General features: G+C 38.1%; 1 protein-coding gene across 1 annotated transcript in view; it reads left to right on the plus strand.

Annotated features, from left to right (window-relative positions):
* dgkh (diacylglycerol kinase, eta) overlaps positions 1–23,898 on the plus strand; it is a 62,779-nt gene that overhangs the window by 19,296 nt on the left and 19,585 nt on the right. The window contains exons 3-15 of the mRNA XM_079463488.1: positions 2,929–3,033; positions 5,265–5,397; positions 12,584–12,690; positions 12,788–12,913; positions 12,998–13,100; positions 19,298–19,460; positions 19,558–19,666; positions 19,956–20,095; positions 20,185–20,266; positions 20,596–20,687; positions 20,762–20,861; positions 22,493–22,781; positions 23,176–23,307. Coding sequence (XP_079319614.1) covers positions 2,980–3,033; positions 5,265–5,397; positions 12,584–12,690; positions 12,788–12,913; positions 12,998–13,100; positions 19,298–19,460; positions 19,558–19,666; positions 19,956–20,095; positions 20,185–20,266; positions 20,596–20,687; positions 20,762–20,861; positions 22,493–22,781; positions 23,176–23,307 — 1,630 coding nt within the window. The 5' untranslated portion in view covers positions 2,929–2,979. The remainder of the gene's footprint in view (positions 1–2,928; positions 3,034–5,264; positions 5,398–12,583; positions 12,691–12,787; positions 12,914–12,997; positions 13,101–19,297; positions 19,461–19,557; positions 19,667–19,955; positions 20,096–20,184; positions 20,267–20,595; positions 20,688–20,761; positions 20,862–22,492; positions 22,782–23,175; positions 23,308–23,898) is intronic.

The following is a 23,898-nucleotide window of genomic DNA, read 5'->3' on the forward strand; positions in this document are numbered from 1 at the left end:
TATATAAATAAACATGAAGCTGTTCATCAGTACGCTGACTGAACTGCCCTTCTCAGCTCTGGGCTGCACGGATGAACATGCTTTGCTGCACCACTTGTCATTTACTGTACAAGGCAGTAAAGGACAACTGGCGCCTTACATAGCTTCACTGTATACTGGCACAGGGTGGTATTTACGTATGACGCTTGCAAGATTCCATCATGATGCTTTAGAAGAGGCCCTATTTGAGGTGCCTAGATGTCTGGACAGCTACCAGAGGCTCTTCGTGGATAAAATTATCTTCTCTGGTTAAACACAAGAGTCACCTTAAAGGAGTGTGTAATGGAGACAATTTCTAAACTTTACGCAAATGTTGAGCGCATTTCAGGAGCAACTACCAATAGGAGTACAGCAGCAGAGCTCATGTCATCTGTCTATCGTCAGTTACTGCAAGGTTCATTTATAACTGTTACTAGAGCAACCAAAGCTATAGGCCTTCTAACGACTTTGTAGTTAGAGACTAGCGTTACTTAATGCTTAATGTATTACCATTTCTTTTGGATAACATTTTTTGTTAATTTTTTTCCATGGAATACAAAAGAAAAATACCATACATGTTAAACAGCGTTTAAACCCACGTGGACGCAGGAACAACAGCACATTATAAAATGAAAAACTTAAATTAGAAATCCATTTACAGGGTATAACTTGAAGGCTACAACTTTATTTAAAGTTATTACGAAGGAACGTGTATTTACAAAGAACAACTGCTCGTTATGGTAATGAGTAAAATAATGTTGATTTTTGTATTATTACTTTGGTATTGTTATACCTAATTTATTAAGTAATGTTAATGAATTCTGATTTTGAAAACATTTTGAAATGTTGATTTGAGCATAACACGCGATCTGGGATAAGACCGAGCATAAATCGAGCATAAATATACATAGATTGTAAAAATAACAGTAATATAAAGATAATGAAAATAAAAACAGATTGAATTTATAAATAATAAAATCATGCAGCAGTGAAAAGAGAAGCCTAACTATTGAGTTTGTTAAGGGGGGAGGATGGGGTTAAACTCAATAACAGTGCTAAAAAAAGATATACAAGATAAAAAGCTGTGGAAAGAACCATCATCACCCAGCATCCAAACATATGGCAAACATGATGAGCTACTTGATGTTAATGTAGCTTCTCTCTTGGGTTTGTAATTCTCTCTAAGCACGCTGTTATTGTGTCTTTTCATCACAGTCACAATCTTTTTAAAACATTCTTCTTCATTAAAATGTATGACACTGTTAAATTTAAAACATTGTTTGTTTGATAACTACGACTCTGTTCTTGTAAACTACATAGTAGCTTTGCAAAAACGTAGCTGCTACGAAACAGTAGACAATTAATTAATTATTAATTGATCATTTAGTTCTGACTCTATGGAGAAAACTATGGAGAAATGTATAAAATATGAACAGAGGGGTTTTATTTATTGCTTACATGTCAATTTAACTACAGGTACCTTTGCCAAAACAAAAAAACGATACGTATCCTGATATGGGTAGATTTTTTTATTATATTTCTTTTAGGCAGAATTTAGTAACTATATGATCTGTTTCTTTTACACTGAATAACCACTGTTAAAACAGCTTCGATAACTGAATATCATTTGTGTTTTTGATATGCAAAAAAACATTTTGGGATTACAAAACATAATATCACAAGTGTTGATAACAGCTTTAACTCTAAACAACACTAACCGTAACTTGCCTTATAAGCAACCGTTTAATTGAATGACACGAGAATGCGCTTTAATGTACTGCAATTACGGATGCACAGAGAAGGTGAGATAATGCGTGCTTGCTTTCACTTTATGATGGTGAAACTTTGCAGGTAATCACATTCATATAGAATCATGGGGTGGGGCGGTCTGTACGGATCCCGGATGGATCATTTACAAGACTAATACTTATTACAAAGCATTTGTCACATAATAATTGGCAAATTTCAACATGCGACAGAATCGATCGCAGTTGTATCGATGCTTGCATCGGCAGGAGTTCATGACAATGTAACGCTCCATCGATAATTGAACACCCCTAGTTTCTACAGTGTTTCGTTAATATGTTATCTCCTTCAGCAAAAAACGTGTGAACATCTTGGTGCTGTGTCAGCCACCGTTGTGCTTCGAAAGAGCCACTAAATTTCATACACTCGACTTTTAAGAGAAACATTTGAGGCAATTAGATTGATACTTAATGAAACTTAACTGAGAACTCAGTTATGGTGAAAGATGAGAACTCTAGATTAAACTTTTGAACAGTAAAGTTTCATGGCCACTAAATTTTTATATTCTACACTATTTCTATGAAAATTGAGTGCTGTAAATCTACCATATATACTTAAACTGACACATCATTAAACTGGAGGTTAAAGTCAACAATAGCAGGTTTGTCTCTAAGCAGTGCTGTTTGGATACAGGTGGTGAGCTATATTTCTCTTGAGGACTGCATTACCTGCTTCACTGCCCTTGCTGCGATGTAAACAGTTGTCCGGTTGCCGCACGTCCGTTGCAGCTCTAGCAGCGTGTGGAGATGTTATGGATGCCGCTGTACATATATAATGTATAGGAGTATTAAATGCACAGAAGTAGACTTGAGGTAGAGCTGAGACTGCCCCTGTTACGAAACAAGCTTTTAGCATTTTCCATGGCACTCTGTCTGTCAGCTTAGATACCCTTCACACTTCCCAAACAAGATGAGCAGAGAAGACTCGAGGGGTGGAGGTCGTGGTTGAGAAGGAGAACAGGAGGAGGAGGCGTGGGATGTGGGGTATTGTCCTGAGCTTCGTCTTAAAGAGCAGGAGGCGAGGAGGGAACAGTCAGTTGCGTTCAGTCAGGCAGGAGGGTGAAACGCTTCGTTCTCATCAGCACGGATCGCTGTCTCCCTGTAGGTAATTACACCATTCCGAAGGCTCATCCTGTGCGCCGAGAACAGGAAAGAAATGGAGGATTGGATCAGCTCGCTGAAATCGGTTCAGTCCAGAGAGCATTACGAGGTAAGAGCAGTTTTGATTTTCGCCTGTTTAGTTGAGTTGATGGTCCAATGCAGCTTTAAGGGATAGTTCACCCAAAAATGAAAATTCAGGGTCACTGAGCCTGAGATTGTTCCAAACCTGTCCAAATTTCTTTGTCCTGCTAAACAGGGTAACCGAGCATCTTCCCCCATTGACTCCCATAGTATTTATATTCCCTACTGTGGCAGTAAATGATGGACGAGATCTGCTTGATTACTGACATTCTTCCAAATATCCTCCTTTGGGTCTAGCAGAACAAAGAAATGTATACAGGTTTGGAACAATCTCAGGTTGAGTAAATTATGACAGATTTTTCATTTTTGTGTGAACTATCACTTAGGTGCATTATTTGTTCTGCATGTTTGTTCCACTTTTTCGTCTGACTTGCTTCTTAGTAGATACATCTGCATGACAGATGAACTGTTTTTAACATTCAAGTCTTTTAGCTTCTAAAATTATGTTTTATAAATATATGAACTGTTGTTCTTGAGTTTCATGTGATTTATTTTAACTAGTTAAAAAGGGAATTTTACTGTTTGACTTTGTGCAATGTAATTATATGTTAATTACATTTAATTATATAATTATAATTATATATTATGTTATGTATACGTGCTTGCATGTTGCAGCTTTTAACACCTGAAACAGTGTATATTTAAACAGTAGTAAGTGAAACTGCAGTGCTGCTTTACTGTGTCTTGACTGTATGCTTACTTTGATATGAGAGAAAGATAGTTATATAAGACTCGCAAAGTGTTGGGGCTCGGAATCGAGATTCTTATACAGACAAAATAAAGAGTGAAACCACTGTTTTCGCTCTCTAAGATCTCAAAACTCCAGAATTTATATACCTAGAATAACTAAATCCACCAAAGGCTGATCTCTGGAATAGCCTTCCCAATAATATTCGTGGGTCAGACACACTCTCCCAGTTAAAATCTAGATTAAAGACACATCTTTTCAGCCAAGCATTCACTTAATGCATAATATGTTAAATAAACTTTGCATGTATTAGATATGATTTACTAGAATAGTAAATAACACCATGCACTGTTCTGTTTTTTACCTTTTTCGGGTTTTCAGTTTTTCTTAGTTTCCCCTGTAAAGTTGCTTTGGAACAATGCACGTTTTGAAAAGCACTATAAAAAACACAATTTAATTGAAAATTTAATTGAATTGATCTCTATGCTGTTCTGTTTCAGTTACGGTTCTAATGTCGGTCTTCTACCATCATTGTGCTGTTATTATTTTAATTGGTCTAACAAAGTACGTGCTCAAAGAATTAGTCCTTAAAGGGTCATAAAATGTATTATTAGATCTTTATATTATGTTTCTAGGGGCTGGCTCGTTTTTTACAAAAGTAAATATTCTGTAAAACTATAATTTTTCCTTCATTTTCACTTTAAACCATTTCTAATAATTGTGTTTTTGGAGGAGTATGCCCAGATTTTAGAGACACATGTTTGTGTGCATCCAGGCACAGGACAATGCCTGAAGGTCATTTTAGGTGTCTTTACAAACCTCATTATTTAGAGCAGATCTTCTAATTTACATATAAACATGTTGGGACACATAGAGGACAATTATGATATCATGAATGAGGCCGTTTCAAATAGAAGGGAGGAAAACAAATTCATTTTTAAGGACATTTTATATATATTATAAAAGCAGTATTACATTGATATTATTTCTGATTTGTTGTAAAAAGTCCAATGGGTAATATTTTTGAGGCTCTTTTGACAGAAATGCAACATAATATACCGTACATAACTGTGTATATTATGTTTGCAACCTCTCTGTTAGATGCCGCTTAATATTTACATTTAGTCATTTAGCAGACGCTTTTATCCAAAGCGACTTACAAAGAGTTCGGGGAGCAATAAGCGATATGTCATAAAAGAGCAATAGTACATTAGGTGCTAATATCATACACTGGACCTTTAATTTGTGACAGTATGTATTTAAACATGCATCTGGCCTATAGGTTTGTTGTAAAAAATACTTAAATTATGATGGAGTAACATTCCATTTAAATGTGTTGGAGTCAAAAATAAGAATCGGGACCAAAATAGCTGTATTTTTTCTGATTCCCTTCCCCAACAATGTCTGTGTGTGTTCGCTGAAAGCACCTCTGTTGAAGTGGCTCTTTTTAAGGGGTTCTGAAAAAGTCTTATCCTGGCACTGCCAATCTGTCTTAACTTCTCCTTTGCTAGACGGCACAGTTTAATGTGGAACATTTCTCAGGGATGCACAACTGGTATGCCTGCTCCCACGCTCGTCCTACCTTCTGTAACGTCTGTCGGGACAGCCTTTCAGGGGTCACATCTCATGGACTCTCCTGTGAAGGTAGGTGCCCTTCAAGAGCTCTTTCAGAACAATGCAAAAACACAGTTATTTCAGAAATCTATATGGGAAAGCATTGCAAATTTGTTTTGGGTGAATCATTAATCAATAAACTGAAGCCAAGTGTCTGCTTTTTAATTGTTGTCATTTTACATTTAAAAGGATAAACAGATATTAGGTATAAGATCTGATTGGTGCCATTTTACTCAAGTCGTTGGTGTTGGCTCCATGTTGTTTTTACAGGGTGCTACACCTTCAATTGCAGATAAATTGAGACAATTTATCAACAATATTTGTTTTTCCCAAATGCTTGCGATGAACAGATCACTGTGTTACAGCATCACAGATGAGCCATACTTGGTCTTTATCTGAAACTGCACCTACCACAAAAACATTTCATAACAGCCGTTTCACTAACACTTCACTGTGTTCTTTACGTTTTATTTGGTTAACTTTATTTAAGAAATATTACACATAATGTATAAAGTCAGTTACTGAAAATAACTTAGGGACTCTAGTTGAACTTTATGTTAGCTGTCAAGTATAATAGAATAATAATATATGTGTTATATGCTACTGACAGTGCTGTATTAAAAGTCTTACATACTTTTACAACTACCCATATACACTTTACTTTATACATTGATATAAATGTTAACCTAAATTCTCGTTATGTTGTTTGCTCAAGCACCCACTGAAAAAGCTTCTCAAAGAATCTTCTGACAGGTTAAAGCACTCTGACTAAAAATAGCATCTCCAGGATTATGCATTATGCATGCTAATGGTGTGGCTTCATGTGAAAGAAAGTGCTAATTACTTTCAGAGATATACAGATGGTGCTCATTAAACTGTGCTGACTGTCATGGGCTCTCAGTTAGCAGGAAGTAAAAATAGTAAGCCCGTTCACGCCTCGGTTTTGAAGTGCAGTGCTCATTAATTCATATAAAACTCCATTGTGAATAATAAACATCATCATCCTTTTTTTATGTTTCCACCAAGACATGTCAACACGCCATTAAGAATGAGAGTCTTATGGCATAATGTTGCATTAGTAGAAAGCGGATTTGTGTGGTGGTGCGTGTGGTCGCAGTGGTCTCGAGAACAATAATTATGGGGCACTTTCCAAGTGCTGTTGTTACAGCTCCTGCAATTCCAGCAACCCAACTCACTCCCGAGTATTAATTACTGTATGTGTTACTGTGGAAAGATGATCTCATTTCTTTCAACAAACCACTCATTAGCTTCTTCAGCACTGAAAGCCAATTGTGTTCACATGGAAATTGTTTGTTCTTCAGAGCCAGATCTTTTGTAGCGCATTTTGGCTGTCAACAGTCAATGCCGTTAAAGTGGAGTATTCATTGCGGGATAAAATTTGATTATAAACTGGTTGGTTTCAGTCTGCCTTTTATACAACACTAAAAACTTTACAAAGCGTGAAAAAGATCAATCTGTAGATGCTTTTTCCTTATTTGCCAGAACATTTGTGTGCTATGCAAATATTGCCATAATAATCCAAACCCTAAATTGACATATTGTACAGTAGAGGCTAACAGTGATAATTCATGTCTTCGGCCTTCATTCAAACACATTATTAAAGTGCGTAGAGGGTTAACTGAAGCTTAGCTTTGAGAAAGCTTTTAAAATAAAGTTGAGTGTTTTCTCCATTTTGTAACATACAGTACACCTCTTATTTTAAAGATTTAATCAAACCTGATGAGTCATTTAAAGTCATAGCCACCGCCTTTGACACCTACCGCATTTGGTGTTTCTTCTCAAGTCTAGTTGTGCTCATTTGATAATTTTTAACATCTATACAGAACTGTCTAGTTCTTGGTTTTAAATAAATTGACGGGGTATAGCATTGGCCATTAACTGTGAATCAGGTTTACAAAGTCCATAGGGCAAAGAAGTTGAGAGACTTAAAGTTTAAAACAATCATCACTGCTTATATTTCACTTCGATTTCCTGCACCAACCAATCAATAAGGATTTATGTAAGACATTGGCCCAACAAAAGCAGCAAACTCGATATTTCTCACTCTCTAATTTGACAGAGACATCCTGTCCATTAGCAGTGCATCGTAAACAGTCTTGCGTTCTCTCTGCATTACTGAATTGTCTGTAAATGGTTTGCTAACAGCCCTGAAAATGACATTAGAGTGATTGATTGGATTTTTGTTTCCAGAGTCATGTAAAATGGCCTGAGAATAGAGCAGCTCTCATTACAAGGTGAGTGCATACCCCCAAAAAACAGAAGCAAACTCGGATTAGTGCTTTAATTCTCTCTGGAGAATGTGCACACGTATATATGGCATGTGACTTTTGTCATTTCTTTGTTAGAAATAAACAAAAATCACTTATTGAGCAAATACATAAAATCAGTGTTCGAAATGTTATCCTTACCTTACCCCGATCACAATGGTCAGTTTATGGTTCATTATTAGAGCTTTTATGAACCATTTTGACTTGAAACTCACAAAAGTAATCAGCATTTAGATGCCGATATAGAGGCAAAAGTAGCGGGTTTTAGTTGGTGTCTCTCCACGTATGTTATCAAATAAAGGATTTTGTTGAAGTTGTGCATTATTAAACTCAATTATTACTTCTAAAAAAAGAACATAGAAACAATTTTTAGAAGCGGGTTGTACAATTGGTATGGACAGTATAGGTCAAATAAATGATTTAAATTAATTTTGTTTAGCAAATTTGAGCACAGATCAAGTCTGTTTCTCAGGACAAATATCTGAGACACAGGAGACTTATGTTTTAATTTGTTCTCGGTTTAATATAATTGATTTGTTTGAGACATTATAAAGATTTATAAAAATCTATTTCTATGGGCAGCTCAGGGTGACTTTATAAGGTAAACTTATTTTTAATTCGGGCGTAAATTGTAAACCAACATTTTTAAACAATTTGGAGACGTCTAAAGGTAAACCTCTGACAAATTTTTGGAAATGACTGTGATGTTTGTGAGCCGAGATCAATACGGATATTCCACAACTGGAGTCTTTTAAGTGAATTCTGTGTATTTTATTTGTGTATTTCATGTTTTACATTGTAACTGTGGGCTATAGTTCACTTTCTAATCTGCATAACTTTAAATCGAACATTTTTAAATGCAGAGAATTTAGTTTTGATTGTTTTGATGGCTCTGAATGAGGAAACACTCCATCTGGTGACTATGTGGCGTCCCGACTGTCTGGGGGCTGGACTGAATGTGTTTCAGTGCTAGCATGATTGGCCGTGTCACCACAAATCTGTTTAATTCTGTAGAACATTAGACGCCCGGCAGCCTCCGCTAGACTGAAGGGATAATGTGTTGAGACAGGGAGATGGGCTGATTTAACCAGATTTGAGGCTTCTGAAGTTCTGAAGCTTGGAATAAGGGCGCCAGTCAGCCCGATTCACCCGCACTCGACAACCCAACCCAGAATGTACAAGAGGTTCTGTTCGTGTTGAAGAGACATCTGCATTGATTTAGGGGTCTGTGCTGGGAAATGGCTGAGGTTCGTAGGAATGGAGGTGGCCATGATAATGTGCTGAGACGTACATTATAGAGGGGAAGCTAGCCAGCCAATCAATCAGCCACTTAATTCTCCTTCTGGAACGACCAGATGAACATTGCTAATCTCATTAAACTTGCAATGCAATTTAATAGAGGAAATCAGCAAAGAACTGTCAGCCATTATCTTATCGGTCTTCACCCACACTGCTGGTGTGGACAGTAGAGCATCTGTGTGGATCCAGGAGAACATGTTTTACTGAAATTAGTTTCAGGTGCTTTGATCTTTCTTTAGTCACAAACAAGTTAGAGTGATGACATTATTCAGCACATGATCAGTAGAGTTCTGATCTGATTTCCAGGTGACATTTGGATTTTTCCAACATTGTTTAAAGTCACAGCAGTCTGTAATTTTATCACTTAAAGCCAATCTTAACTATCAAAATAGCATCGCTGCTGTCCTCTTGATGTTAACTTTTTTATTAGTCACCCTTTATCTTTGTCACTGGGTTTTGGAAATATCTAACCCATAAACCCTTGACAACACAGCGTTTAATCATTATCAAAAGTAAAGTGTATTTTCCTGAAAAAGTGAATTTGGACATCCGATGTCGACAATATGTAATTTTCTATAATAATATTTTATTCGTACACATCAGACTACACTCTTATAAACGGTGCTTCAAAAGGTTCTTTGTTGCCTTAGAAAGAATCTTTATCATCTGAAGAATGTTTCACTAAAGGTTCTTTGTGGCGAAAAAAAGGTTCTTCGGATTATAAAAAAGAAAGAGATGGTTCTTTAAAGAACCTTTGACAGAATGGTTCTTTGTGAAACCAATGGTTTTTCTATGGCATCACTGTGGAGAACCTTTTAAGCAACTTTATTTATTTTATATGGTTACAGGTTTACAACATAGAAAACCGATTTCAAATCATGTTTTTACAAAACTGCAGTTTTATAGGGAAAAATACAGCAATGCTTTTGAATTATGAATTTTCACATGGCTTGTCTTAAAGCATATTAAAACACCATCTTTGCTAACAATCTTAAAGCAACTTTTGATTTTTTAAAACAAATTTAAGTCTATTTTCTCACTAGGCATTAAGTTAAAGTAATAGTCCAGAGTCGGCGTTAGAGCAGATCTACTGGAGGGGCATTGGATCATCGGCGGGGGGGCACTGTCGTTTGATAAATATCGCATTGGCAACATCATAGTAGCATGGAAATCCAGACCTAAATCTAAAAGATCTATATAGAATGACAATGAACGATTTAGACTTGGGTTTTTATCTAAAAGAGGAACAGAAGACTGCGCTGAAATTTGCTGTTTTGCCGACCGGATACGGCAAGAGTCAGTTAGCTCCAATGATCTATATAGAATGACATTCTACCTGTCAGGGCCCTGTCTCGAACTCGGGTCTCCGGCATGAGAAGTAGTCAATATCCAGACTGAGCCACAAGGAGTTGTTTGAACCCAAAACGGTGAGGCAGACGCAACAGTGCTTGAAATAAAGTTTTAATTGGAAAAGAACAAAAAGATAATCCTCCACGCAAAAATATAAATCCACAGTTGGGTAATGGCACAAAATATATTACAAAAACAAAATCAATCTCTGACCTCACAGAAACATGTGAAGGGCTACAACATACAAACTTAGAGCAAGGGACTACGAAAAACTAGGGGTATAAATACTCAAATTAAACAAGGCACAGGTGCAAACAATGATCAAAATCAAACGTGAAGAACTCTCTGGGGACCTCTGGTGGCCAAGAACCGGCCAAATGGTGACACTACCCTAGAATGTTAGCTCCAATGATCTATCTATATAGAACGTCATTATATATATGTTTTTTTCGTGTCTTGATTCCTAATACACAACAGATGACGATTGTTAGGTTAAACGTACAGAATACGATTCTACGATTCCAAGGTTAGTATAGCCTAGTTCAGCACTTTGCGAATGGAAAGCGACTCAAGTAGCACCTATTCTCGCGTTCTACGAGTTCAGTAGCCTACATTTTTGGGAAGATCTACATTTTAGGAAAACGCACAAGGAATTGCGGCTAAGAGAGCGCTTTTAAGAGCTAAGATAGGCTAGGCTACATCGTTATTGGGAAAACCTGCCCAGAACAGATAGCCTAAACAACAGAACAGAACAGGACAGAAAATAATAATATAAATATAATATAGGCTAAATAAAAAACATAAAATAGGCATACAATAAATAGCTATATATTTTTATACTTAAATAATTAACAAATTACGATGACAAAAATAAAACACTGAATCAGTTTAAAATAATTTCCCCATCAGACAAAGTTTTTTCGTATAGATATTTCTGAAAACTTAAGGCTTTTTTCTTCGTAAAACGAGTTGGACATCATCACACAAATGTCTGCCTATGGACCAGTTAAACCAGAAGACTAAAATTTGGATGTCACAACAATAATGAGCCACTCACACAAGGTATAAGGATTAACAGATTTTTTGGTTTGCGTAGAATGCAAATTTTGTTGAACTTGAGAAATAAATTAAGAAAAAAAAATACAGGAAATAGAAAACATAAAATACAAAGTGTGCTTCAATAAATAAAATTAATTCTTTAAACACCGTTTTTTCTCAGGGTTTCAAGGACTTTAAATACTCTAAAGGACTCATTTTCTAAACAAAATAATTAAAGGACAAAAATAAATGTCTATTCTTCTATTACTTTATGCTAATACTTGTTTTTAACCTGGGTTACACACCTCCCAGCAGTTTATGCACGCACCAAGCAGAAATGACCATATATCTTATATATCTTCCCATATCTTCACAGACAGACAAGTATTAAACACAAATGCAGTTAGAACCCACAAACATTCATCAACAATTCACCTGCTTAGGCCTTATGAAAGCCAGGGCTGGCTTCAATAAGTGAATTGAACAAACGAGTTACCCTCAGAAGAGTTGCAGGCGACGAGTGTTGCTACTGAACCGTCTAAGTACTGTGTCCTTCCATTTGCTTGTGCATTTGCGTGTCAAGTCTTTCTCGAATGCAAGCTGCAGTAACCTGATCTTTCTGTCGCGTAGCATTGTGCGTCTGTTCTTCAACTTGAAATGGATTTTGCGCGCGCACTGCAAATCAAATGTAACAAGTTTACATTCACCATGACGAAGCCTGGTAATGTGCCATGAACAACCAAAATTATGCATTTTCCCCATTCTTTTAATTTAATTTAAGTTACAGTTTGAACATTTAATATTAAAATAATAACTAAAAGGGATATTTGTTTGGGGCCACGCCATGCCCTGTAGGAGGGGCATCAATGACCGCTAGGTGGGGCACGGCCCTCGAATGCCGGCACCCATCCAGAATAAAAAATCTGTTATCATTTATTCACCCTCATTTATTCATTCTCAAAACTTGTGACTGTGGAACACAAAAAAATATATTTTAAGCAATGTCTTTTTGCATTCATACAAATGCAATGCAATGACACTAATTAAATTTGGGGTAAACTATCCTTTTAAATGTCAATGTGAATGACAAATGATAAAACATGGCTTTGAGATTAAAAGAAGTTGTTACTGTATTTAAATTGTAATTTCATATTTCTTCTACTGAAAAAATACATATTTTTAAAAAGCTCAAAGTTATTGTTACTGGCCAGTAAACCGGTTTGCCCTTTTTATCTTTGCAGTGTGTAAATTCAAGGCCCACAAAAGGTGCGCAGTCCGGGCCACCAACAACTGCAAATGGACCACATTGGCATCTATTGGGAAAGACATCATTGAAGATGAGGATGGGGTGAGTGTCTTACAGACCATTGTTTAGTGGTTATTTATTTATATGTAAGTGGTGGTAAAGTGCTAAACCTTTTTTTCATTATATTCCGTATCTGTAGATTGCGATGCCACACCAGTGGTTGGAAGGCAACCTACCTGTCAGTGCCAAATGTGCAGTTTGCGACAAAACGTGTGGCAGCGTGCTGCGCTTGCAAGACTGGCGCTGTCTGTGGTGTAAAGCAATGGTAGGGACTACATATACCAGAATCCTTTATGACCATTTCATCCCAAAGGTTTGTGAACTCTAAAAGCCATTTGTGCTTGGACAGGTGCACACAGCTTGCATGGATATCTACCCACGCAAATGTCCCCTGGGCCAATGCAAAGTGTCAATCATCCCCCCCACCGCTCTCAACAGCATTGACTCTGATGGTAAGACTGCTTGATTCTTTTTGCATAGAAGTGCTGATTTTTTTTTAAATGTGGTTTTACTTTTTACTACAAAAATTATTCCTGTGAACATTTTCATGCAGATTGTAAGGTTTTTCCTCAAAAACCTGCTTTTTATTTAAATTTTTGCTGTACTTGTAAGACTTTAAGGCTTACCTTAGAAAGTACATACTTTCATAAGTACATAATTCAGTTTATTTGGTTTGACATTTCCGAAAGTTTTTTACATTATGCAGGCACGCTTTTGTTGTCCAAATATAACTTCCGGTACACATTCGAAAATAATAGAGTCCCTGTAGATTATTTCTGATGAGCAAAATAAACAACAAGTAAATTACATTAGCTAGCAAGTTAAAAGTATGTCTAGCAAGTATTATTGTGGGTTACCAGTAGAAGAACCGTTACTTAGCTCAACTTAAATGCAACAAAGTTAGACGACCCATTCAACTGTACGTTATCCCCAGTCCACAGACGAGGAGGAACGGTAATCACATGTAAGGTATTTATTAAAATAATAACATAAAGCACAATGGCAAGATATACACACAGTGGTTACACTTAAGACAAGACCATGATGGTGAGAGTCTACGTAGTATACGGGTGATGAAGGGATTGCTGAAAGAGTGCAGTGATTACTGATGAGGGACCGGTGAGGGAGCATGGATGAACATCGGAAATGAAGTCCAAGTGGAAATACGGGGAAACAGGCAGGGAAGCAGAAGGGTCTGTGACAGTACTACCCCCCCAGAAGGCACGTCCTCGCGGCAGGGGGGGTGGGCACCCTGGAGGCTTTGGAGGACAGGACAGGAAAGTCTCCAGGGATCAGGGGGGCCATAGAGGTGCCGGGAGCACAGGAGTCCAGGGTGTTGCCGCCATTTCAGGGGCCCAGGGAGGTACTAGCAGGTTGGGAACGGTCGCCGTAGCCGTGATGGTGAAGATATGAGAGCTGGGGCTGACGGTCTCTATGGCCACGACAGTAAACAGTAGAGCCGGGGCTGGTGACCACAATGGCGCAGGGTACTGTCATGGGGGTGGAAATTGCAGCAGTGGCTGGAAATGTTTTCCATGACTGTTCCTCAGGTTCTTTTCCTGGGAGAGGACTGGCCACTCCAGCGAGGGTATGGGAGCCCCCCTCAATTTTTGTTTGGGAAATCCTGGGATGCCCACGTTGCCAGGGCGCGCGCCATTGCCCCTATGGCCACCGTGGTGAACTCTGGGGGGGTCTCGGAAGCTAAGATAGAAGGAACCACTGGAGAGGGCTCTACAGAGAAGGCTAGAGAGGGCTCTACGGAAGACGCTGGAGTACGCTAGAGAGGGCTCTACGAAGGTCACTACTGGAGAGGGCTCTACGAAGTTCACTAAAGAGAGTTCAGGTTGAAGCCTTGAAGTCCGGGAGAACATCTTGGGAGATTGTTGGGTGGTGGAGGAGTGAGGCATGGACATGGGGTGAGCCGGAGCAGATCCCCTGCTAACGATTGGTGTCGTGCCGAGAAATGCACCCCTGCCAGATTATGCACCCCCTTCAGTAACACGGCTGTCCGATTGGCTAAATCTAACGCCTCACCTAATCCTAACACCGACCCTATCACCTAATTCTCACCCTAACCATTGTGGGGATGGGGTTGCATAATCTGGCAGGGGTGCATTTCTCGCCATTACAGCGGTACTGGACAGCCATTGGTCCAATCCCCATCAGCTTTCCTGACGCACAATTCCGAGCCTACTGCTTGGAGGACTTTATAAAGTCCTCGAGAGAATACTCTTCCGCACCGGGGAGGATGATGAGGACGAGCAGATCGTCGCCCAGACCAGTCAGGAACAAATGGTTCAGCACGGAATAGCTCCAACTCACCCGATCACACAACCGAACAAACTCCTCTACATAACTCTCCAGAGGCCGGCCATCCTGTTGCATATCCAGCAGGATGGCCTCTGGAGAGAAGATGTAGCAGTAATCCATGTAGGGGTCTTGTCTTCTGTAACAGTACGTTATCCCTAGCCCACAGACGAGGTGGAGCGATAATCATATGTAAGGTATTTATTATAATTATAACATAAAGCACAATGGCAAGATATACACACAATGGTTAAGTTTAAGACAAGACAATGATGGGGAGAACAGAGTGAGTCTATACAGTCTCCAGGTGATGAAGGGATTGCTGACAGGTGAAGTGATTACTGTGGAAAACATGAGAAAGTAAGTCCAAGGGGAAAAAGGTTTATTTAATAAAATTAATATACAAACAAAATCAAAAATTTGTTATACATTCAAATATTTATATACATTTATATTAATATAAATAGTTGTATTATTAGACACTAGCCAGACCGATCACCAAACACTTTGGGCCAGGCTCATACATCCAATGAAGCCGTCTAGACACTCTGTATTTATTTTCCTATATTTTATCTCGGAAGCTCTCTAGCGTAGTGTGGAAAGTCACTTTCCCCCAGAGTGTCTTGTCCCGATGCATGTAAACATAACAGCCTCTGGTGGACCATGTGCTCGGAAAATTCAAGAAGAGAGCAAACAATAACACTGCCTCATTCCTGCCTCTCGCTTTCTCGATTCCTGCCCGCATTATTAACCTGCTGCTGAAGAACATTTTTTTCATACTTTCCTTGTTTGCACAATCAGCCCAGCTCAGAGCACACAAGGGAAATATTTCCAGGATATTGCACATTGTCTTTTATTGAGAGATGTATGGATGCTATTTACACCTTTCATGCTCAACATTAGTGTAAAGATGTGTAAAAATAGTTTAAAATATTATTGTTTAGTTTTAAACATATAGTTATGTTTCTTTTGCCACGAATAACTCCCATAAGCTGTTCCAAACCTGTATAATTGTCTTTCTTCTGATGAACACAAATAAAGATATGTTAGCAACTGACATTTTTGGGACATCTTTGACCACCATAGTAGGAAAAATTTAAATGTACCTTACAGCTTTTTGCTTTCCTAAATTCTTCAAAATATCTTATTTTGTCTTCAACAGATCAATAAAGACAAACTTATTTTTCCTACTATGGTTGTCAATGATGTCCCAGAAATGTCAGTTGCTAACATTTTTCCAAATATATTTTTTTGTTCTTGATAATTAATGAATTAATTCAGGTTTGGGGCATCTTGAGGGTGAGTAAATGATGACAGAAATTTCATTTTTGAGTGGTATCCCTTTAAGAAACACAGTTGGTTACAGTAGGTCAGGTTTAATATTTGGTCAGAAATGTAATTGTAGTGTGACCTCAGCAAGACTTAAAAGACTTAAAATGTCTTCAATTGCATTGACACAAAACTACTGCAATATTAAAAAAATATTTCTGTGTGTTCCACAGAAAAATAATCCTATACAGGCTTTGAATGACACGAATAAATAAATTATGACAATATTTTATTTTTGTGTGAACTTTCCCTTCATTTTGATACAAGTTTAAGTCTCTGCCTGACCATTGCCATAGCCATTGAGTGATTCATTTTTTTTTATTGAAAGACATATCTGTGATACATTCAGACAAAAAAGACAAAGCAATACAGGACAAACATAGAAGTAACGTTTGCTGTAGGGTACAGGAACAGTAATCATATATAACAGCAAGATCTTCAGCATTTTAGATGGCATTCATAATAGTAGTACAACATTATTATAAGTGATTTTATTATAATTACTGTATATAAACATCTATTATTCTGATAATGATATTTGTTGTGATAATTTAATTCCTCTGGTAATAATTGTAATAATAAGCTTCATAATCATGATATTGCTGATAGAAATCATAAGAGGAACACTGACAATGACTTTAGTTAGTGCTGATTTATTTGATTTATAGAACCTAATTTCTCTGAGTCCGGCAGACCATTCACCAACTGCTAGAAGTTGCAGCCCGCACACCCAACGGGTACAGTCTCTGGTTTTACACTTGATCAACCTCAAGTCCACTCACCCCCAGCAAACCCCCACCTACAGCACCAGTGCCTGGCAAGGCCTAATCCTCATATGGGGCCTTAAGGAAGGTGTCAAGTCATCTGATAGGTACCACCAGACCAAGCTTCCCCATCAGCCATCTTGATAGGAACCTCTAGACCGAGCATCCCCCTTCTGTTTTTGACTCATACCCTTTTTAATATGGTCTGTGGCAGGGTCGGGGTGTGTATCAATTAATTCCCTGATTTTGGGCCGTGCCGAAAATATGTACTAGCCGCACCCACCAATAGCAGAGCAATAGCTGCCAGACACAGAGAACTTGATATTAGTTAATAATTATTAATGTATAATTAGTGTAATTACTTATATTATTATAGTATCTTGTCATCATCATTATCCCCATCATCATAACAAGAAATGATCATCATTGTAACATGTTAGAGTAATAATATAAATAACATATTATAAATAAGGTTGTTTATATTTAAGTGAGTCATTATTGAGGCATACATTTACTAGGGGGGTAGGTATGGGTGGAGTGCTTTTTTAAGCTACTGTATATTTAGAGAAGAGAAAAGTGAACTTGTTCCAGTGATTCTCTGATAATGGGGCCTTCATCTGGCTGTGTGTGTGCATGTGAAGTTGATCCTTTGTGAGAAGCTGAGGACATCCACTATTGATCAGAAACCCAAAGCATCTCTATTTTAATTGAGGAGCATTTATTGGATGTAGAGTGTAGTTGCTACCAGACACCAGTGTAGTAATCAATGTTTGTAAGGTTTACCCTGATACAGATTTTTTGTGGATTGGTTCCATTAAATATTGGTACCATGAATGCACTGGATACTGTTAAGCTATATAGAAGAGAGGAACGGTGCTAGACAGAAAGCGAGAATGCATCCAGGGGGAGAGTCCATCAGGTGTAAGGAATCCCTCGCCTCAGTGCAAGGTGGCGCAGAGAACTGCATCTTAATTTGATGAGGGCTGCCTTTGGCACATGCCGGAGCTTCGTGACTCAATTTGCCTCAGCCTGCCTCTACAAGAGAGGGAGAACAAGAGGAGGAGGGGCTTCTTTTAAACCCAGAGGGGTCCACTGACAGAAATCTACCCACGCGTGTCCACTGGCTGCAACACGAAGAACACACAAACCCGCGCTTGTGGGTGACTGTCAACTGCATTTACATGCAGAATCACAGCTGTGTACATAAACCCAAAGCAATACACACAAACAAATCCAGGTACCAAAATGAATAATGTACACACATGCAAAAACATTTAATTTAGCTCACACGTTTAGACAAACATTTTTAAAATTTAATTGGGGCATATGGTGGGTCTCATAAACACAGCAGGTTTTCCTTGCAGCTACTGGCTGGTTCAGCAACTGTTTACTGCACATGCTGCATGCATGCACGTGACCGGACGACTTCAAGCGTGTGCAATGACAGCTTCTCCCTCAGTTTAGCTCGGAAAAGACATCATAGCATTGAATTATGTATACATTATGTTAGGCTGATGATTAGATTTTTCATACAGTATATGCTTGTGCACCAAACATTTTCCACTCCTTTCTCTAATTCATCTTTGTCCAGGCATAAGGAAAACTGTTTCTAAGCAACACAGAGTCAACTAAAAATCTCAGCGTTTTTTTGAGTGCAAGTGCTGGGAAAGTTTAGTTTTTCTGACTAATGATCCAGGGAACATAACAAACTGTTTAGAATTTTATCAATACATTGTTAGATTAAGTTAGTTAACTTGGTTATACTTCTTAACAGCAACATATTATGTATTACAATACATTATGAAAAATTATAATGCATCACACCCTTAAATAACCATGTATAATGCATTATACGTAAAGGCTTTAAGTAATGTGTTTTTACATTTTTTAAACAGTCTGTCTTTCTGTATGGCCTACTGTCTAAAGGCAGCTGCATGCTAATACTAATACTTTAAAGCTGCTTTGCAACAATAAAAATAGGGGAAAACAGAATAGAAATTTATTTGAATTTAACTTAATTTTTATCACCGTCTTGAATGGATTTCTATTTATTTCTATGCTCAGTGCAATGTATTCTGGGATTATATCTGCAAAGGATGCAGGCCTTGCCCTAAGGATGCAATCAGATGTACCTTTGGAACTGTACACTAGTTTGAATAGTTATACTTTAAATAAAATAAGAGTATCTATCAAATGCAGAAATTTGTATTAGAGCAAAAACATTTATAATTCTTTTAATTCTTTGACAGGTTTCTGGAAAGCCACCTGCCCCCCATCCTGCGCTAGTCCACTTCTTGTGTTTGTCAACTCTAAAAGTGGAGACAACCAAGGGGTAAAATTCCTACGTCGCTTTAAACAGCTGCTCAATCCCGCTCAGGTCTTTGACCTAGTCAACGGTGGACCTCATTTAGGGTAAGACCAGTATGTCAAAGAGGTAAAGAATGTAAACTTGTAGCCTGTTTTCTTTCCCTGATGTAAAAAATCCAAACGATGTGATTTTTTTCCTTAGTCTTCGGTTGTTTCAGAAATTTGATAACTTCCGAATCCTGGTATGTGGTGGAGATGGAAGTGTCGGTTGGGTCCTGTCCGAAATCGATAAATTAAATCTTCACAAACAGGTGAGTGAACATCTCTTTGTTCTAACTACTGTAGGTACAATGCAACACATTTCCAACAACAGATTTGTCAGTCGACACTACACTAAAACACTTCTTGTACACAGTCAATCAGAAGATATTTAATATTCATTGTGCATTTATAACGAACAATGATTTGGACCAATGAGATGTCACAACAATCAGACTGTAGAAGATGCTTTATTCCTGGTTGGGACACTGACTTAATGAACGGTTGTAATGAGTAATTTATTGAGCACATGATATGAATCAAACTCTGTGTGGTTGGCAGTGCCAGCTGGGCGTGCTGCCGCTGGGCACTGGGAATGACCTGGCACGTGTGCTCGGCTGGGGGCCATCATGTGACGATGACACTCAACTCCCTCAGATTCTGGAGAAGCTAGAGCGAGCCAGCACAAAGATGCTGGACAGGTACAAAGCACAAACCAGCATGCAATCCTAAGCACATCATAACCATAGCATTTGTGCCTACAGTTACAGCTGCCTTCTGTTGTATACAGGTGGAGTATAATGACGTATGAAATTAAAATACCTCCCAAACAGAGCTGCCCAGCCACACCAGAGGAGGCAGAAGATTGCCCGGTAGTTATTATATATTAATATTTATCTATCATATTTGGTCCCATCTTATATTAGGATTCTTTCACTGTAAGGACTGACTAAAGTAAAAATGTATATAATGTATCTATTGTGTAGATATGTGTTGTTACATTTCAAGTATCTACATATAAATCCACTATCCACAGCTCTAAACCCACCCATAACCCTAAATGTATACACAACACAAACTGTATCCATACAGTTGTTATGCTGTATATATATTTTTTTTTCTTATTTAAAGAGTGACCGATGTAACTCTAGCCCTACTCTTACCATATTTCATATAAATTACGTAATGTCTGTGGCTTTAGTTTCAGATATCTGCATATGAGGATTCAGTAGCTGCTCATCTCACAAAGATCCTGAACTCAGATCAGCACTCAGTGGTCATTTCTTCATCCAAGTGAGTCTCACACCACACAGTCTGAAATCTTCCCTTCTAAGAAAGGCATAAAACTGTTTTTTTCTGTCCTCCAGGGTTCTGTGTGAGACGGTGAAAGAATTTGTTGCCAAAGTGGGAAAGTGTTATGAGAGAAGCAGTGAGGGCTCAGAAGAGGCTGATGCATTGGCTCTTAAAGTGAGTCCGTGCTGTTGAACTTCTGCTTTTTCCCCTAAGCCTTTTTACAGTGACTGTGAGGAATTCTCTGAGACTATTGTCCACTATCTATTTTTTATGTTGAATGAATTATTGCTCTACATTTACATATTACTAGTGTTTGACTATCAATAGCAAATGAATAGTAATAACTCTTATCAATTAGATAATAATGACCAAAACCAAAAGTTTTCTGTCATGATTCTCGTGTGGTGAGACACGGAGAGAGGACCCCAGGTGCAGACAGCGTGTAAGGGGTTAACATATATTTAATAAATAATAAAACAAAGACCCACGTGGCGGTAACAGAACAAAACATGTGACTATAATCACATGACAGGTCTAAGACTTACTACACTTAAACAAGACTAACATAAACTTTAAACATGAACTACAAACTACACATGACTAAACTAACAAGACATGTGAACTCACCACACAAACCACAATGAACCAGCAAAAGACAGAAGACACAAGAGCATTAAATAAGGGAATAATCAAGATAGGGACAGGTGTAGGGCATTAATCAATAATGAGGTATAGAGAGGATGGGGACATAGACGAGACCAGAGAGAGTGTGTGGAAGGCCATGACAATAATTGCCTCACCCCACATTAAACATGAGGCGCTGTCATGATCCTGCCACTAAACCAAGAGAAACATGACATGATGCGGCAGAATCATGACAGTTTTCTATTTGACAGCATGATTATTTACTCTGTGGATAAGTTTGCCTCGTAATAATCTTAAAGAGAGGGGATGGGTTGGGCAGTCTGATTGAAGTCCTATATTATATTATGATTAATTTGAACTAAATATACTGTTTATTAAAATAACACATACAGTATTTTTGTGGCTTTTTTTACGTAATTCTCTCTTTTTTAAATGTACCTTTAGGCATTTTAGGAGAAAAGTGTCCTACTCTTAAAAAGGCCTACTTCTTACTAAGAATTTTTTGACACTTATGTTAAAGACTACTCTTAAGAGCATTGTTGAGAAGTTACATATACATATGAGCCAGCTTACCCAAAGTAGCAATATTTAAAATGATAAAAGCAAATTACAAAAGCAATGAAAATGTACCAAAAAATATACAATAACAGCTAATTAAATATATTTATTATATTGAACTAAAATAAAAGTAGTAGTAGGCATCCTTCTGTCTCGGGAGTCAATGGTAGCGCCCGGTTTGGTTTGTTCAGTCTTGCTAAGAGCAGCATCTGATATGTCTCAGAAGACCGATTCTAGTCTGGCAGTCTCTGCCACATATGTTACACACGAAATCAGACTGCTGGTAGGAGGTCTTGTTCTGCTGCCTCTGTTTCCTCCGTTGTCATTTCTCCTCGAGCTGTAGGTTCCTCTTCTCCTCGCCCCTTTTGACTCCCTCATAAATGACATGGCGCCAGTGAGAGAGTGGCTACCAGTTCCCATCTTTTTGTGTCGATGTCGATCAGCTTCTTGTCGCAAATTATATAAAAGATGAACAGTAAAAATAATGTTAAAATGTTTGTAGTTCTGATCCAAAATTCTGCTGGGTTGAGCTGTTTTGAAGTTTTTGCTAGTACATATACTGTAAGCTATAATCTTACACACAGCTATGCTGTTTTCCCTAGTGTGCAATTTTGAACGAGAAGCTGGACTCCCTCCTGCAGATGTTGAATTTGGAGGCCCAGGTCATGACCCCCTCAGCCCTCACCACTCCTCCTATTGTAGAGGAGGAGGTAGAGGAGGAAGAGCTGGACGAAGAGGAAGATCTGAGTGAAGAGTCTTTAACAGAGTTGAAGGAAAATGAAACAGAGAAGGGCTTGACCCATAAGCTTTACAGACCCCGCGATCAGCTTGTGCTGAGAGCCAACAGTCTAAAGAAAGCTCTGCGGCAGATCATCGAGCAGGCTGAGAGAAGTACGATTCAAATGAGACTATAAACTACGTGGTAAACAAAGCTGGTTTAAATGCTGGTCTGGAAGAACTTTCGGTTTCAGTTTTAAGCATTACACAAACGTTTAAACAAAATCATATCTTCAAGATTTAATTATACATATAAGATTTAAAATAAAACAAATTAAAATAAAACCCAAAGTGCATCTGGACCAGTGTTTACATCTTGCAAAGTGGTCAATAGGTCCAACTTCTATGCCTTCTAAATAAACAAGAAACCACACTAATCAATACTTAAAAGAATTTTCACAAATTACAATTTTTTTAAATAATATTCAAGATATTTCACATCTATTTTATATTTGCTGTGAAATACGTTAAACAAGGGTACATTATATTAATGCTGTGTTTCCTCTAGTGGTGGATGAGCAGAATGCTCACACAGAGGAGCAGGAGCTTCAGTCCCCTTCAGACTTTAGGAAGGACAGTGAGGAGGATAACAAAGACAATGAGAAGGACGAAGACACTAAAGAACTGGAAGCCCTGCCCTGTAAGTGCATACTTTTTAGAGTAAATAAAAAAGTCACCAAGTCATTTCTGTTTTGCTGGGCTAATTCTAAATTTGGGTTAATTCTAATCCTGTCATGATTCTCGAGTGGTGAGAAACGGAGAGAGGACCCAGGTGCAGACAGCGGGTAAGGGGTTAACATATATTTAATAAATCATAAAACAAAGACCCACGTGGGGGTAACATAACAAAACATGGGAACATAATGACAAGACAGAACTGGACTAAAACTAACTACACATAAACAAGACTTGAATAAACTACAAATAACTAAACTGACACAACAGGAACTCACCACACAAACCACAATGAACCAGCACAAGACAGAAGACACAAGGGCATTAAATAAGGGAGCAAATCAAGAGGGAAACAGGTGTAGGCATTAATCAATAACGAGGTAACAAGAGGATGGGAACAATGACGAGACCGGAGAGAGTATGGAAGGCCATAAGAACAATAATGTCTCTCTCCACATTTAACATGAGGTTCTGTCATGATCCTGCCACTAAATCAAGAGAAACATGACATGATGCAGCAGAATCATGACATAAGCCTCTCCTAAAGGAGCAGCAA

This window comes from Barbatula barbatula (genome assembly GCF_947034865.1).
Source record: "Barbatula barbatula genome assembly, chromosome: 9".
NCBI lineage: Eukaryota > Metazoa > Chordata > Actinopteri > Cypriniformes > Nemacheilidae > Barbatula > Barbatula barbatula.